The sequence below is a fragment of the Gracilinanus agilis genome, chromosome 1, assembly GCF_016433145.1.
Source record: "Gracilinanus agilis isolate LMUSP501 chromosome 1, AgileGrace, whole genome shotgun sequence".
NCBI classification, from domain to species: Eukaryota; Metazoa; Chordata; class Mammalia; order Didelphimorphia; family Didelphidae; genus Gracilinanus; species Gracilinanus agilis.
This window is the reverse complement of record NC_058130.1, coordinates 99133078-99151857: the sequence shown is the minus strand read 5'-3', so window position 1 is coordinate 99151857 and position 18780 is coordinate 99133078. Positions and strand designations below refer to the sequence as shown.

Here is an 18780-nt window from a genome sequence, read left to right as displayed (position 1 = left end):
TCTTTCTTTCTTTCTTTCTTTCTTTCTTTCTTTCTTTCTTTCTTTCTTTCTTTCTTTCTTTCTTCAATAACCCTTACCTTCTGTTTCAGAATCAATATCGTTTTTGGTTCTAAGGCAGAAGAGTGGTAAGGGCTAGGTAATGGAGGTTAAGTGACTTGCCCAGGTTCATACAGCTAGGAAGTGTCTGAGGCCATATTTGAACCCAGGACCTCCCGTCTCTAGACCTGACTCTCAATCCGTTTTGAGCTACCCAGCTGCCCCACACTCTGTTTTCTAAGAATATTAGCCCCTGTGAAAGTTAAAGATTGACTCTATCTCCTTTGGACTATCATCCTGTATAGAATGAAAGCTCTGTGAGAGAAGGGATTATTTCACTTTTATTTTTTATCCCTAGTGTATTAGTGTAGTGCACAGTGCCTGGTACATTGTAGGTACTTAGCCTGTTAATTTATTGAGCAATGTGCATTTTGGTGCCCACAGGTTTGAGAAGGGTCGGATCTACACATATATTGGTGAGGTGGTAGTATCGGTGAACCCATACCGGGAGCTGCCCCTGTACGGACAAGAGATGATCGCTAAGTACCGAGGACGAGAGCTCTATGAGAGACCCCCTCACCTCTATGCAGTGGCTGATGCTGCCCATAAAGCCATGAAGCGCAGAGCCAAGGACACCTGCATTGTCATTTCAGGTCAGTCTTGGCTTCCCTACCTGTTTCTCCTTCTTCCTCTCCTTTTCCTAGAAATCTGCCGCTTTCCCCATTCCCAAAGATACTTCCCTCTATAGACTTCCCATGTTTTATGCCTTAGGATCTCTTTCCTGTGATCCCTCAAACTCCACCTCTTGGGGACTTCTTTACTTCTTTGCTCAGAGTGGGAAGTTTGGAATGAATAGTTGGGATGGAGTTTTAGCCTGTTTGGCTTCCCTTAACCCCTATCCCCAGGACCTGCTCTCTCTATGTCTTGCTGTAACTTGAGCAAGAACTCTGACCTAGAGGGTCAGGGCACAGGTGGGTGGGTGGGTGGGTGGAATCTCACTGTTCCTGTGTCTGTCCATCCTCCAGGGGAGAGTGGAGCAGGCAAGACAGAAGCCAGCAAGCACATCATGCAGTACATTGCAGCCATCACCAATCCCAGTCAGAGGGCAGAAGTAGAAAGGTAAGAAAATGAGGTGGGAACCAGAAGACTGGGCATGAAGGAGATCCAGAAGGCCAAGAAGAGCCCAGGTTCTGTCCCTTGCAATGGGCAAGCTGCTTCACCTTTCTTGAAGCCCCCTGTCCTCATCCTCAAAATGAAAGGATTGAACTATTCGATGTCTAAGTTTTTTTAGGGCTGAAGCATTCTCTGCTCCATATTCTCAAGACTCTTCCAACTGACATTCTGTGTTTACATTCTAAGATTCCTCTCAAGAGTAAAATTCTGTGTTCTGGAGTCCCTTCCAGCTCCGACCTTCTGTATTCTACTCTATTCTTACCGCTCTTCTATCTTGGACTTTTTGTGTTTTAGGGAGTCCTTTCTGCACTAACATCTATGTTCTGTCTTCCAAGGACCCTTCTAGTGTAAAGAATTTGTACTAAAGTTCCTCTCAGTTCTGACTTGGGAATCCAGGATTAGGTTAGAGCTGGAGGAGAAATGAGGCATCCCATTCACTCTCTTGCTGTCTCAGATCCACAAGTTGTGTGATGTGGTTTGGTGTGGAATGCTAGAAATATTCCTGCACTGATAGTTAGGACTATCACACTCTTCCCATCCCTCCCTGCTCAACAACCCACTCATTGTATGAGCTAGAGTAAGTCTCTCTGGTCTGTTTTCTAACCTGTAAAATGCTGATTCTTGACAAGCTGTAAGATAGCACAGATGTGTGAGCTCCTAGGCATATGTTCACGTTGTCTTTCTCTTTAGAAGGTAAGCTCCATAAGGGCAGGAACTATTTCACTTTTGACTTGGTACCGCTAGTGCCTAACACATAGTAATCACTTTATGTTTGCTTCCTTGACTAATTTTTCAGTCGATCAACCCAAGTCATCAATAAGCATTTATTAAATCACTATTTCTAGGGGCATCTAGGTGGCTTGGTGAATAAAGAGCCAGACCTAGAGAGGGGAAGTCCTGGATTCAAATCAGAATCTGAATTCTTCCTATTTGTGTGACTCTGGGCAAGTCATTTACCTCCAAATTGCCTATCTCTGGTTTTAGGGGGTAGGAATTGTTATTTTCTAGTTCAGCTCTTTGCCAAGTATTATGGTAGAAGCAAGAGACAACAAGAATTCCTTCATTTTAGGAGATTTCATCCTGGTTGGGGAGAGGAACATGATGACTAGAAAACAAGACATTAGAGAATCAGGTGCTATGTTGTGTGGTAATAACAATGTTAATGATGGCACAGGAGCTGAAATTTCTAAAGTTCTTTCTCCACAACTATCCAATGATGTTGATAGTGCATCAGATGAGGCAACTGAGATTAAAATGAATTGCTACAACAGGAGACCCTTAGGAGAACTTGAAGTGGGCTCTATGAATGAAGAAAAGAATTTCCAATGACTAGGAAATAGGACTGATTACATTTGACAAGCATACCTCGTCTATGCTAAGGGAGAGATCATCCTCCTCAATAAGGGGGTGGGGATGTTTTTAAACTAATGTTTTATATTATGCCACTGTCTTAGTCTTAGTCAGCTCCTCTTTCTAAAAGTTAATTGATGTCAACTGGTTATATCCATAGGAAGCACATGAAAAGGGATTTAGAGAAACAGTATTAGAAAATCCTAGTCTCTCATTTTCCTAAAGTAATAAAAAATTTAATACAATTTTTATAACAATAATTAAAAATAAATGATAAATGATAAAAATAAAATAAAATGAATTGTTAGCTAGTAATTGTTAGACTGGGGGTATGGACTCCAGGCTCCTGACTCTGAGCACAGTGCTTTTTTCCACTACTGAGTGGTATAAGAAGCCAGAGAAAGGAGACGTTAAAATGGGTTGCAATAGTCAGGGAAGGTTTCAGGGAAGAGAGAAGACTTGACCTGGAGATCTGTCTTCTTGAAATATGGCAGAACCCTTGTGAAGCATGGCATGGTGCAAAGAGCATTGGACATCGAGTCAGGAAACCTGAGTGCAAGTTATAATTATTTCACAAGCCAAGTAATATTGATTAAGTCATTCCAACTTTTTGAACCTCAGTTTAATGATCTGTAAAATGAGGAAAATCATTGCTATACTGCCTGCCACACAGAGGGCAGCCTTTTTAGACTTTAAAATATTACAGCTATGAAAGTTATTGTTATCTGAGTGTGCTTCTGCTCCCCCAGAGCTCGTTTTGCTCTAATCTCATGAGGATGGTCCAGCAGGAGGAGGGCCAAATGCTGGACTGTATCCCTGCCTCCTGAGCCCCTTTGTGCTCTAACAAGCATCCCTTCTATGCCTCCCCCAACAAAAAGGGTCAAGGATGTGTTGCTGAAATCAACTTGTGTGCTAGAGGCCTTTGGCAATGCCCGAACCAACCGCAACCACAACTCCAGCCGATTCGGCAAGTACATGGACATCAACTTTGACTTCAAGGGAGACCCAACGGGAGGCCACATCCACAGCTACCTCCTGGAGAAGGTAGGGCAGGGCGCCTAGGATGGGGTCACGAAGAATTGGACATTGCTGAAACCACTGGACAACAATGACATATACCCACACACATACTTGTACATTATATATTATATCTAATATATTTACTTCAACATAAATCCATATAGTTTATATATAATTTTATATGTATAATTTTTTTCTTATGCATTAGAGTAAAACCTATGTTTGCTGAAAGGGCAGAATTTACAGCTCAGGTGCCAAAAGAAAAGTATATATGTAATAAATATGTATGTGTATGTAGATATATATGTTGTTATTCAGTGGTTAAAGTATCTATAATATATGTGTGTAGATATATATATTATTTTCAGTCATTAGAGTAAATATCCATAGACAATATATATGTATGTGTATAGATCTATATGTTGTTATTCAGTCATTAAAGTATATATCCAGATATAGTATATGTGTGTGCATCTATATCGATATTGTTAGATATTTACACACATAAAAATACACATAAGGCGTCCCAAAGTCTTTGTGAAGTATAAGTGCTACAGATTTACTCCCCCAAGTTTAAAGTTTAATTATTTAAATTTCTTCTATACATACACACAAGGCATCCCAAAGTCTTTGTGAAGTATGAACTGCAAATTTACCCCCCCCCAAATTGAAAGTTTAATTATTTAAATTCTTATTTAGTTTTGTGAATTTTGAATAATTTAACAATTTTCATTTTAACAAGACAGGGCACCCTGTCACTCACGATGAGTTGTGTGTGAGGCACTTTCTGGATGATGCTTTTTTCCATACGTAGATGGGGAAAGGAGGCTGCCTTGCTTAGATGCCTTAGTCATGTGTTCTGTATCCATGACTTTTTCTTGTGGGCTCCTGTCAAAACTGTCATTTTGCATCCAAACCTTCTCCTTTGTATGATATTAAGGCCAGGATGACAAGCACAATCCTTTCTAGTCACAGAGCAACAAGTGATGAAAGTTTTTACAAAGTTCAAAAATCAACGAGAAGGATATATAGCACAAGATGGTGATTAGACTGGATTTTAATAAGAAAAATCAATGTGTAGAAATTTTAAATAATTAAGCTTTCAAATAATTGTTTCTTGTAGGTTTGGGTTTCAGTAGCATTTATGCTTCTGAAATTATTAAACTGTAAAATTGTTTTAAGACTTTTGGGATACCTTGTATACCATAAATCAGTGATTCCCGAAGTGGGTGCCACCACCCCCTGGTGGGTGCTGCAGCGGTCCAGGGGGGCAGTGATGGCCACAGATGCATTTATCTTTCCTATTAATTGCTATTAAAATTTAAAAAAATTAATTTCCAGGGGTGCTAGGTAATATTTTTTCTGGAAAGGGGGTGGTAGGCCAAAAAAGTTTGGGAACCACTGCTCTAAATAATATAGTACCAGCAATATCTCCAGCTAAAACATTTATTGAGCACTAGCTATGTTCAGAGGAAGGAAGGACACAAATATATATATTTTTTAAACTCTTACTTTCCATCCCATGAACAACTCTAGGACCGAAGGGCAAGGGGCTAGGCAACCAGTATTAAGTGACTTGCCCAGGGTCACACAGCAGAAATGTATTTATTATCTACAAATATTATCTTATTTGATCCTCAGAACAACCCTGGGAGTTAGGTGCTATTATTCCATTTTGCATTTGAGGAGACAGGCTCAGATGTTAATGACTTGCTCAGGGTCACATAGCTGGATTTGCACTCTGGTCTTCTGTTGGAATCTATCCAACAGCTTCTTAGGTCTGAGAGGCACACAATTTAGGTGAGAAAAAAATGAAGCAGAACTGGGAGCTGCTGTTAGCTCATGGCTGCCCCTCCAAATGGCAATGAGCTTGAGATTTTTTTTTTACAGTATTCAAAAAACCCATTTCACACAAAACACAATGAAATTTCACAGCTGCACAGACATGCCAAGGTTACAGAATTACATCATGATTAGTATATGGTTTTACAAAGAATTTTCTCATGAAGATTATGCCTGGATGAGAAAAAGTCCCAAGGTTAAAAATGAGCCTCACTTTATCTAAAGTGGAATTTTGCCTGAGCCTGCCACTCTGTGACCTTGGGACGCCTGGAGCAGTAAGCTGCAGCCGTCCTCTGATGAGTGGAAAAAAAGCTGTTAACTCATTAAGTGCTGGTTTACTAAAAACTTAAAGCTATCCTAGAAAATTAGATTATAATGCTTTCTAATAAGAAGAGATGTAGATCATAAAAGGAATCACAGAGAGGAGTCCAGATTTTTATCTTAGATATGCCATCTACCTCCTGATCCAAATCTTTCAGGTCAAATGAATCAATATATGACCCTGTCAATATGACTTCTGAGCAGCATACAACAGCATTGTGCTATGCAATCAATCAATAAGTATTTATTAAGCACCTCCTATTTTCTAGGTCCTGTGAGAAGTGAGTGAGGTGGGAGATTAGGAAAGATTAGGATTTAATTCAGAAGATGGTGCCTATTGGCATCTTATTGTCACGTAGGGGGATAAGACTCATGCATAGGTATCTAAGATACAAAATTATACATGAGTAAATGCATAAGAGAGATATAGTCCGTGTTGTGAAGTCCAAGGTATGAAATCCACCATTGCTGCCCAGGGAGGATCAGGGAAGGCTTTTTGGAGAATGTACCATTTGAACTGGGCTTTGAAGGATGAAGCTGAACCAGATAATATCTTGAAGGCCCATTTAGCTTTGAGATACAATTTTCTGAAGTCTTTATTGTACATCTAATATATGCTCAGTCCCATGTTTTAGGCTTTGTATGGGAAACAAAGAGGTTTATGGGATCCTAGAATGTTACCAGTTAGAAGAATGTTTAATCCTAACCATTCTTATTTTTTTTTAAATTTTTAAAAATAAACTCTTATCTTCTATCTTAGAATCAATACGAATTATCTGTTCTGAGGAAGAAGAGGAGTTAGGACTAGGCAGCTGAGATTAAGTGACTCGCCCAGAGTCACACAGTTAGGAAGTGTCTGAGGTCAAATTAAACCCAGGTCTTTCCTACTCCAAGCCCGGCACTCCATCCACTGAGCCACCTAGTTGTCCCATCCCAACTGTTCTTTGAGTTCTTGCTCTCAACGAGCTTAGAACCTAGCTGGGGAGAGGGGGCATAAGTCCATGAAGTGACCAAAGATCAGATCTTAAATTGCCTGATAGGAATGGTAGGTATTGTAGGGGTCTAGAAGCCTCACACTATTTCCCACGCCTGGAGTGCCCTCTCTCCTTGACTTTTCAAGGTAGATTTCAATTTTCCTTCTTCTTGAACCTCCTGGTCACAACCTTCCTCCTTGGACCTCACATAGCAATTTGTATTGTACCTCTCTGATGCACTTATTGCCTAATGTTGTGTTTTATCAAGATTGGTGGTGTCCTCTTATCTCTCTACCAGACCATGCCCGAGTTCAGGGACGGTGTTTCACTTAAAGTTTGTAATTCCCCTCCCCATGATGCTTTGTAGACAACTTCTGGTTAATAAATGTAAGAAAGTGAATCAACTCAGCAACCGAGAAAGCTGGATTAGATGACATCTAAGATACTCCAAGTTTGGCTCCTGTGAAATCCCCAAATAAATGAATGAGTGAATAAATGAAGTAGAACTTGAGCTGGTTCTTGAATGACTAGTAGTAATTGCACTGGTGGAATCTTCTAGGCGATGTGAAGAAAGAGGGGGTGGGTTAACCTATGTGGTAGGGTTGTGGATGAGTAAAAAAAAAAAAAAAAAAAAAAAAAAAAAGAGGGATTGGAACTTCCCAGACTCCTTATTCCCTCTTTCTTCTCTTTTTTAGTCTAGAGTCCTTAAGCAACATTCTGGGGAGAGAAATTTCCACTCCTTCTACCAGGTAAGGGACGAGGCAGACCATGGAGCTGGGAAAGGGGTGTGTAATTAGAATTTTGTACCCCAGGACTCTGTTTCCCAGAACCCCACTTTCGTCCTTACGTTTTGGAGATAAAGTTTTTGTAACCCTGCCTTCTCACTCTCTCTCTTCTCTCACTATCGTGGTTAGGAAAACTTTTCTTTACTCAAGTTCTTTCTATTTCCTCTACTTCAAGTAATTATTAATAAATCTTATAAAATATAATACTTGGAGTTATTGGATATTAATTTTTAATATTACAAGGCAGTGGTTACTAGTTGTCCTCAGTGAGGCAAATCACTCAAAATCTCTTGCCATCCTCCCCCCAAAATTGCCTCAGTTTCCTCAACTCTATTAAATATATATATATATGCATATATACATGTATTTTACCAATTACATGTAATAACAAATTTCCACACAAATTTTCCTAAGTTATGTGATTGAACATTTCTCCCTCTCTCCTTTCCCTTTCCCCTCCTAGTGCTAGCAGGTGACTTGATCTGGGTTATACATGTATTATTTAAAACATATTTCCATGTTGTTCATCCCTCAACTTTAAAATGAGAGAATTAGACCAGATAGTTTTTAAGGTTCTTTGATCTGTAAAATGGGTCGGTGGTCTCTAGATAACCCCAAAATTTCTAGCTCTAAATTTACCTATGATTAGATTGGTTGAAGAAAAGTTGGAGAAGGCAAGGCCAAGCTACTAGTAGGAACTGTTGATAGAAAGCCTGAGGGCATGAGGAAAAGGATTAGGGCAGTGGGGACCAGAAAACTCTCCACTGGGATACCCCTAGGAGTCCAGATGAGTCATGTTCAGTCAAATCTAGAAAGTCTGTGGCTTCCAACTCCCCTCTCCATAACGATGACCTTCAAACCAGTGACGTCTGGGGAGACAGGAAGTGTCATAGCCTCGCCCCTATAGTTCTGTCAGACAGACTGGGGGAAAACTAGAAGGAAGCACCCACTGCTCACCCTTTGCCTCACTTTACTCCACTCCCTCAAAATCTCCCCCAGTTTTATATAGGACGATGCATGTTCAAGTATATACCAATATGGCGCCTCGTGTGACTCTTTGTGTCCCTGAGTTTGACTGAGTGTCTTGGTTTGTGTGTAACAGTATGTGTCTGTGAGTAAGCAGATGCATGAGGTGCCTTGAGATCCTCCCAGGTTGTGGGAAGTTTCCGTGTGAATATATGTGTGTCATTGTATGGCTTATCGAATCCTCGGCGACACGGCAGAGAGGGTTGGTTGAGGTGGGCACCAGATATCGACCTCTTCCCTTTCTTTCCCTCCCTCCAGCTGCTGAGGGGAGCCAACGATGGGCAGCTCCAGGACCTGAACTTGCAGAGAGACCCAGCTTTGTACACCTTTACCCAGCAAGGGGCAGGGCTTAGCGTGAGTATTGAGGGAAGAGACTGTTAGAAATAACTCACCACATCCTCAAATTGAGTAAGACAGGGATGGATGACCCCATGTTCAAAGCCAGACTTCAGGAGCTTTTAGCAGCTGAAAGAGCTCTGAAGCGCTGTATAACGGACAGGCTGTGTGGTCTTGGACAAATCATGTAGCCTTTCTGAGTATTAGTTTCTAAGCTTATGAAATATGGAAAATAATGTTAATATTATGAATGAGAATAATATATTCCTTACCTTCTATGGTTTTGAGGAAGGTTCTTTACGAAGCACTAGAGAGATAAGATTTCATGTTATCATTTATTATTGGAAAGAAACTTTAGGAACTTGATGTCTACTTCTTGCTTTTCCTGGGAACCTTCCTGGGAATTCCCCCTTCAGGGAATTCTCCTTTCCTCTTAGGAAAGTGTGATGTCCACTTACCCTTAGTATGGGGAACTCTTCCAGCCTGGTCTGACTGGTTCTGGGGAAGCCCAAGGAGAAGGGTTGAGGCTAGGGAAGACACAATTGAAGGCGGGGGTCAGTGGAGTCAGCCTCACGTCCTACCTCACCCAAATTTTAGTCTTCAGACAGTGATGAGGCCAACTATCGGGCTGTAATCCAGGCCATGAAGGTTATTGGCTTTAGCCCCGATGAGATGGACTGTGTACATCGGATCCTTGCAGCCATTTTGCACTTGGTAAGCAGTGGGAGAGCAAATCTATCTCCTTGGGTAAGGAGGGAAGGGGGAAGGGGGTGTGTGTGTGTTAGGGGGGGTGCCTCTTCCTTGATTTCTCCGGATCTGACTAATAGAACTGCAGGGGTGGGGTTGTGGCACTTCTCATCTCCCAGAGACCCTGGGTGGGAGGTCAGAAGTATGGAGAGGGGAGGTGGAGGTGGAGTCGGGAGAGTTCTGGGCTCTGGTTAACAAAGGCCCCCAAATCCTCAGGGATGGAGGCCTGGTAAGGCCTGGTAAGTGATGGAGGCATCACTAGGCAGAGCCAAGATCACTAAGAAAGCCTTTTCTTCCTCTTTATGTTCCTTTTCCCTCTTATGGTACGTACCACCACTCTCCTCATCCTCCACCCCAAACCTGGTCTTTAGCTTTTGTTGTTGAGTCATTTCAGTTGTGTCCAATGCTTTGTGATCCTATTTGGGGTCTTCTTGGCAAAGATACTGGAATAGTGTGCCAGTTCTGTCTCCAGTTCTTTTTACAGATGAGGAAACTGAGGCAAATAGAGTTAATGACTTACTCAGGGTTGTACAGGTAGTGAGTTTCTGAGGCCAGATTTGAATTTAGGAAGAGGAGTCTTTCTGACTGCAGTCCTGACACTCTATCCACTGTGCCACCTTGATGCTCACTTAGCAATTATGGAACCTCAATTTGTTCAGTGAGCCCTAGACTAAGATTAAGAAAGTGATGGGGGAAGGGAGGGAAGAGAGTGGCAAGAAGAGGAACCAAGGAATCTGACAATTAGTCACATGTTTCCCAAGAGCCCCCTTCTAGATTTAAACCTCTCCTGTCAAAGCTACAAAGATGTTAACATTTCATTTCAGCAAAGTTTTTAAAAAGAGGTAGGGGGGCAGCTGGGTAGCTCAGTGGACTGAGGGTCAGGCCTAGAGACAGGAGGTCCTAGGTTCAAATCCCACCTCAGACACTTCCCAGCTGTGTGACCCTGGGTAAGTCACTTGACCCCCATTGCCTAGCCCTTACCAGTCTTCTGCCTTGGAAGCAATACACAGTATTGACTCCAAGATGGAAAGTAAAGGTTTTTTTTTTTTTAATAATAATAATAAAATAAAAAAAAAAATAAATAAGAGGTAGGACGTCACAGTGGATAGAGCTTGCCTCAAAGCCGGTCCAACTGACAAGTATGTAACCAGAGAAGTCACTCATTTCTTTATGTTCTTAGCAACTTTCTAAAAAGATAAGTTTCAGAATTTCATTGGTAGAAGCAATCTCCTTATCTGTGAGTTTCCTGTGTCAGTGATGTCACAGGTCTAGTCCTCATCCCCTTTACTGACCACCTACCACAAACAACTCTCTGCTAGGCACTCGGGCAAATGCAAGCCTCCTTTGCCCTCTTGAAGCTCACAATTAGTAAAGAGAGAAAGACACAGATATCGTTAACTATCTTACACGTTGCTACAAAATGAGTACCTCCAATAGGTGCAAATGAAATACTCTGAGAACTGAGGGGAAAGTTGTTATTGACTGGGGAGAAAACAGAGAGGGCTTCCCAGAGGAGGGGGCATTTGAGTTGGGCTTTATAGGACAGGTAGGAGACTGGTTCAGCAGGTGAAGAGGCAAAGGGGGCAAAGTAAGAGAATAGAGAGGGAAATGTGGGACATAAATGAGGGTGGGGAGGGATAGGGCAGACGGTTTTCTAGATAAATAGTCTAATATTAGATTTCTAGACATTTGTATCTGTAGAAGCATAATATCAAACACCTAGAGAAGATGTAAATGCTAAATTGAGGGGTGTGGGTAGTAAGTGCTATGGCAGCTGCAGTATGTTTTAATGCAAAGTGTCCTGGATTTGGAGAGCCTAAATGAAAGAATCCTGGCTCTGTATCTCGGTGTCCTTGGGCAAGAATCTTAACCACTCTGAGCCTCAGTTTCCCCATCTTTATTTTTTTAAAACCTTTACCTTCTGTCTTAGAATAAATACTGGTTCCAAGAAGAGCAGTAAGGACTAGACAATGGGGATTAAGTGACTTGCCCAGGGTCACACAGCTAAGAAAAGTCTGAGGCCAGATTTTAACCCAGGACTCCCGTCTCTAAGCCTGACTCTGTCCACTGAGCCACCCAGCTGCCTCTAGTTTCCCCATCTTTAAAATGAGCAATTAGACTAGATAGTCTCTATTGCCCTTTGCAGCTTTAAACCTGTAATTTTTTTTATGTAAAAAAATTCACTCTCCTAGAGGAGAGTGGGATGGGGTGTGGGAAACCTATGATCTGATGAAAAGGAAGTGGGTGGGGAGGCCATAATGTGAACAGAGATGAGGCAGCTGAAGGATTTGGGGAGGATGGAGAAGAGACAGCTATGCCTGGATCAGAGTTCCAGAGAACAGAAAAACGTAAGTTGAAGATAGACCTTTCGCTTCTTGAATGCCAAGTAGAGAAGTTAGGTTCCATTTAATTTTCTTGTTGTTTGGTCATTTCAGTCATGCCTGACTCTTTGAAATCCCATTCGGGGTTTTCTTGGCAAAGATACTAGAGTGGTTTGCCATTTCTTCTCCAGCTCTTTTTGCAGATGAGGAAACTGGGGCAAATAATGTGAAGTGACTTGCCCAAGGTCAGACAGCTAGTAAGTGTCAGAGGCCAGATTCAAGAAGATGAATCTTCCTGACTTCAGGCTCTCTCTGTCCACTGAGCCATCCATCTGCCACCCATTGAATTCACCAAGTATTTCTTGAGCACCTGCTCTGTTTCAGGCATTATGCTGAGACTTGGGGATACAAATACATAAATGAAATGGTCCTTCCCATGAAAGAGCTTCCATTCTGCTTTGAATATTCTAGGATCACCTATAGGCTCTGAGTACAAATGGGGGGATTCTTTGGTTTCCAGGGCAATATCCAGTTTGTGGAGACTGAGTCAGGATTGGAGGTGGCAGAGGAGAGGCTGGTGGACCACGTGGCAAAACTGACAGCCACACCCCGGGATCTGGTGATGCGTTCCCTACTGTCTCGAACTGTGGCATCTGGAGGTCGAGAGCTCATCGAGAAGGACCACAGTGCCCCCGAAGCCAGATATGCTCGTGATGCCTGTGCCAAGGTACCTAGAGAGCCCCTTAGAACCCCTGTGTCCCACAGACCCTCTCTGGGTTATCTCCCAACCTCATTCTTTGACCCAACCCTAATCAGAGTTGAACTAAATGCTCTCCCTAAGCTCTCTTCCAGTTCTAACATTCTATGCTAACTTCCAAGATCTCTGTATCCTATAAAAATTAAAAATGATAAATGCTTGTATAAATATATAAATTAGTATTTTAATTAAAGCCATGTTGATAGATAAAATCATTAGACCACGCGCTTGTAAGCATTCAAAACTGCCGCCTCCATACTGTCTCCTAGCCAAGCGCCTACTCGCCAAAGAGAGCTTACTGGCAAAAAAGAGACCACTCCCTCCTAATCCACGAGATTTAAGCGCTCCCCTGCGTCAAGACGTCGGAAACGGAAACCAGTTGGACCATGTTGGATCACGGGAAATGTAGTTTTGATACATTTCCCAAATTACTTTTTACAATCCTAAGCTCCAAGTTCCCCTCCATGTTTGACATTTTGTGTTCTAAGGAACTTTTTAATTTTAATATTACAGATTCCATTTGGGTTTTAATTCTATTGCCCTCCATTGGCTGTTCTTCTGGGCAGGCACCTTGTTCCTAATCCTAAAATATAAGCGTCAACCCCTTTCCTTCAACTTTTCTACACCTTGTTCTCCAGCCTCACTCTTGATCTGGAACCTTTGCTTGACTCCAATCTGGATTAAGGTCCTCAACTGGCAAGTCATCACTCAATGATGCCATTGATTCTCTTCCAAAATGAAAAAAAAAAAAAAAAAAAGGAATGCAACACTCTCCCCCTAGAAATCTAAGAGCTCCCTCTGTCAGGGGTATTGAATATCAGTTTTTCTAGTCCAGGGAGGGAATTACTTTGGGAGTCCACCTACACTCAGCCTCAAAGGATCCTCAGAAATGAGAAAGCAGACTTTCCATCTTGGCCCTTCTTCAGGCAATATACGAACGACTATTTGGCTGGATTGTGGGGCGCATCAATGAAGTGATGGAAGCACGAGGCAGGGATCCCCGGCGAGATGGCAAGGACACAGTCATTGGAGTGTTAGACATCTATGGCTTTGAGATCTTCCCTGACAACAGGTATCTTCTGCTACCTAAGTTCTTAGCATTGACCATCCTCTCTTCCTTAGCACCCTTCCCATCTCCCCTGGTCTTCTCATTTCTCCAACGCTCTCCCATCTCCCCACAGTCCCCTGACTCACAAACATTTCCTCCAACTGGGCCAACATCTCCACACTTTCCCTCTCCCCTCAATTTTGATAATGCCTCACTTTGCAGTAGTGAACACCCTTACTTCTTTAGCCTGGTGTACTGATGTCCTGGATTCAGGTAGATACTTGAGAACCAGCCAAGAGCAAGTCTCTTCTTCCTACTGCTACTGTGACTTTCAATTGCCAATGAAAATGTTTACTTTCTTTCAACTGGGAGAGTGCAGATGCTTGTAGGAATTCAATCCAGCCCTTTCCTCTGTCCTGGAGTGGACAGGAGCATTTTGTAGCTATTCAGACATGATAAAGTGGGTCAATGGGAGGAGGAAGAGGGCAAGGGAAGCATGGAGGAGGTAATGCTTAACCCAAAGGAATGACTCTAATGGTAGAATTTCTGGCATTTTGAAAGCCAGTAGTAGGGATATTTTGGACAGATCTTTCTTGGCCCTTCCCATCCATTACACCTGTCTGCTTCATTAAAGGGGATCCAGAGGGTGATGATTATTATTTATTGGCTGGTATCCCCCTAATGCCTATCCTCTCCCAACAACCATTCAGCTTTGAGCAGTTCTGCATCAACTATTGCAATGAGAAACTGCAGCAGCTGTTCATCCAGCTTATCCTGAAGCAGGAGCAGGAGGAATATCAGCGGGAGGGCATCACCTGGCAGAATGTGAGTACTCACCTGGTAGGAGGGTGGAGGGAGTCCAGTGGAAGTGGAGTAGAGTGTAGAGCTGGAGGAAGGATCAGGGACAAGATCCAGATCAGGAAAATGAGAATATCTGAATAAATCCTGAATGTGGCCAAATACAAACATTATGGCTGTGGGGCATATGGGTACTTATAGCCTGAAGACATGGATTCAAATCCCTGCTGTCACACAATCTTGAATTAATCTCTTCCTCTCTCTAGGCCTCAATTTCCTCATCTGTAAAATGATGTTGTGATTCCTTTGTGCCATCTACCTTACATGATAAAATTTAAATCCTCATTGCTTGCACTCTGAATTAGCTAGGATTATTATAGGAGAAGGACCCAGATGGTTCCTTTAGGAGGAAGATAAAAGCCTATGTCCAGTTTCCTGAGGGGTAGAGGCAGAGGACTCTGTGCCTTCAGGATCAATGAATAAACATTCATCAATATCTCTCAGGAAGACAGTGTGGTATAGAAGGAAAAACTCCGTATCTGGAGTCAGAGGACCTGAGTTCAAATCTCAGCTTTACTGTGTGATTTTGGAGAATTAAACTATTGCCTTGGTCAAGTTATTTCTCCCCTTGGAACCTCAGGTTTTGTATCCATAAAGTGAGAGGGATGATTTCTGGTCACTTCCAGTTCTAAATCTAAATCTAAATCTAAATCCATGCCAGTTGTGTGGGGAATATAGAGAAAATTAGCCCTCAAAAGATAACAATGGAATATATATTAATGAGGAGATCAGGCAATAAGCACAGGGCAATATATTATAGGTGCCAGGAGAGTAGAACAGACAATAAGAGTTACAGAAGCTCAGTGGTGAAAGAGATAGCTGTGTGACCATAGGTAAGTCATTTCCCACCTCTGGATCTTTGATTCACTTGTCAGTAAAGTGAGATAGGTAAAGTGGATGATATCTAAAGACTTTCATTTCTAGCTTTCTGTGACTGTATTTCCAGGATCTAGCACTAGAAGGGGACTTCTAGATCATCTAGTCTACTCCCTTTATATTACAGCAGGTAGAAACTGAGACCTAGAGGTTAAGACTTTTAGGTTTATAAGGAGCAGAGCTAGGATCAAACCCATTTTTTCGGAGGCAAATTCAGTGTTTTTTCTATTGCACTTTATTATCAACTCAGACTGTAGCAGTCATGGAAGACTCTTCAGTAGAGATGGCACAAGGGTGTTGGGACTAGAAGAATGGTTAGGATTTGACAGATACCCAGGAAGGAGGTAGGAATACAGGAGAAACTGGGAATGACCAATATGGGCTTGGAAAATGGCTTCTTATCAGCTTGACTGGAGGGAAGGGCTTGTGTGGGGTCCAGTGAGAGATAGGGATGGACAGGCAGCTTGGGTCCAGATTTTGGAGGAGCTTGCATGCCAGGATCAGGAAGCTGGACTGATTTTCTTCTCCTTCTCTCTGGTTCTCAACATCAGATCGAATACTTCAATAATTCAGCCATTGTGGAGTTGGTGGAGCGGCCCCATCGGGGCGTGCTAGCCATACTGGATGAGGCCTGTGCCAGTGTGGGCACCGTGACAGACCGCCTCTTCCTTCAGAGCCTGGACACTCACCACCGACACCACCCTCACTACACCAGTCGCCAGGTATCTGCCCTCTGACTCCCTCAGTCCTAACTAGTCAACCTGTACCAACAAAAGCAACTGCCTCCCCTTGATCAGTATATATTTTGTGTAAGATGTGAGCTTGGGCAAATGACCTAAACTCTCTGAGTCTCAATTTCTTCAGCAAAGTGAAAATATTGTTCAGTCATTTTTCAGTTGCATCCAGCTCTTTGGGATTCCACTTGGGGTTTTCTTGGCAAAGATACTGGAGTGGTTTGCCATTTCCTTCTCCAGCCCATTTTACCAATAGAGAAACTGAGGCAAACAGGGTTAAGTGACTTGCCCAGGGACACACAACTAGTCATTGTCCAAGGTCAGATTTGATCTCAGGAAGATAAGTCTTCCTGACTCCAGGCTCAATGCTCTATCCACTGTGCCACCTCACTGCCCAAATTGAAAATAATAGCATAGTGTGGAGAGCAATGGATTTGGAGTCAGAAGACTTGGGTTTGATTTCTGCCTCTATTGTTTATTGCCTACGTGACCCTGGGCAAGTTACTTAATCAGTCTCCTTGGCAAAATGAAGAGTTTAGAAAAGAAGATCTCTAAGAGCCCCTCATCTCTAAATATATGGTGATCCTATAAGCCCCAGGTCTATTCATTTTATGGGGTAGTTTGAGGATCCAATGAGAGTCATGAAGAGTCTTGTATGACCAAACGATCAAACATCATGTACCAAAACATTGTGCTCCATGCTGGAGATGCAAGGACAAAAATGAAATAAGATTTTGCTCTCAAGGAGCTTTTATTCTGTATGTATACATAGATAAATAATAATAATAACAATAATAATATTAGCTAGCATTTACCTAGAGCTATAGCTATATTAATTACTTCAAAAGTTACAAAGCACTTTACAAATATTATTTCAGTTGATCTTTGCAACAACTCTGGGAGGTAGTGCTATTATCTTTACTTTACAGATGAGGAAAGAAGTTGCCTAATGTCACACAATTAATAAGTGTCTAAAGCTGAATTTGAACTCAGGTCTTCTTAACTCCAGGCATAGCACTCTATCCACTGTGTTCACCTAGCTCCTTTTCTGGAGAAAATATTCATAGTTAATACAAATTAATGAGTGAGAAGGAGAACACGAATACCTGAGAAGATCAAGAAAAGCGCCTCTCAAACTTAGCCATGAAGGGAGTAATCGTGCTACAACAGGAAAAGTACAGGTTCCGAAGTTAGAGGATCCAGAACAGATCTTGTTCCTAACACTTCCTGTGGGAGCCACTCAACCTGCCCAGGCTTCAGTTTCCTCATCTATGAAAGGAAGAAGTTAGACTGGATAGAGACTCTGAATTCTTTTCCAGCTCTAGAGCCACGATCCTATGGATTTCCTAGAAGGAGAAGCAAGGAGGGAAAACACTCCAGCCAAAGGGGGAATGTTCCTTATTCACGTGCCCCATTGCCCCTGTTTCTAGGGTTTGTTCCTTCCCACTTCCCTGATTTCTGATCCTTCTTTGTCTCTGCAGCTGTGTCCCACAGACAAGACTATGGAGTTTGGGAGAGATTTCCGCATTAAGCATTATGCTGGGGATGTCACGTAAGGATTCTGTTCTCTAACCTGAGTGGAGGAACTTTTGGGCCAGAGGGGAAGAGTTAGGGGTGATACCTAAGCAAACAGCAACTTATATGAATGTATGTGTATATGAATGGGTCATGTCTAATTTTTAGGTCAAGTTCAGGGGCAGCTTGAGTAGCATAGTGGATAAAGTGATGGGCCTGGAGTCAGGAAGAGCTGTGTTCAAATCCAGCCTCAGAAACTAGCTATGTGACCCTGAGCAAGTCACAACTTCTGTTAGCCTTAATCCACTGGAGAAGGAAATGGCAGACCACTCCAGTATCTTTGCCAAGAAAGCCCCCATGGGCAGAATAGTCATGACACGGTTACCAAGAGATGGACATGACTGTGCAACAACCACTATCTCTTAGGGAGAATATCGATAAGGGAAAATGTTCAGGGGATGGCAAGCAGAATGGTGAAGGTCCTTGAAGTCATGCCCTATGAGGATGGGAGTTTTTAGCTTGGAGAAGGGAAGACTGAGGTGGGATATGATAGCTGCCTCAAATGTTTGAAGAAGAATCATGAGGAGGTCAGAACATATGACTCATTTGACCCTAGAAAACACAATGGGTACTTGTAAGGAAAAATTCCATAAAATTTGAGCTGCCTTGGAAGGTTATGAATTTCTTCTCCCTGGAGATCCTCCCACAAAAAATGTCAGCCTACTTGTTAGGAGTGCTGTGGAGGGGATTCTTGGGAAAGGGTTGGATGGGGTGGTCTTTGAGGTCCCTTCCAGCTTGGAGATTTTGTAACAAACTCTACTCAATAAATAGGACAAATAATAATTGCTCCATTTAATTCTACATTAAAGGAAAGAGAAGGAGCTGGCATGGTAGAAGTGGGAGAGTATGTCAGTGTGTATATATATATATGTTTTGCATGCACGTGTGTGTATGTTAGAGAGGGAGAGAGAGAGAGAGACAGAGAGAGGAAAGAGAAGAGAAGGAGAGAGAGGGAGGAAGGGAGGAGAGAAAGAGAAAGAGAGAGAGAGAGAGAGAGAGAG

General features: G+C 42.4%; 1 protein-coding gene across 1 annotated transcript; it reads left to right on the top strand.

Moving 5' to 3' along the window:
• The first annotated feature begins 342 nt into the window (after positions 1–342).
• On the top strand, positions 343–17760 carry LOC123248031 (unconventional myosin-Ig-like). Its single transcript, XM_044677186.1, has 12 exons — positions 343–353; positions 481–689; positions 1062–1155; positions 3438–3603; positions 7412–7465; positions 8786–8881; positions 9461–9577; positions 12452–12658; positions 13615–13760; positions 14447–14561; positions 16022–16192; positions 17686–17760. Exons 1-12 carry the CDS (start codon positions 343–345, stop codon positions 17758–17760), a joined length of 1461 nt encoding a protein of 486 aa, XP_044533121.1.
• The last annotated feature ends 1020 nt before the right edge of the window (positions 17761–18780 follow it).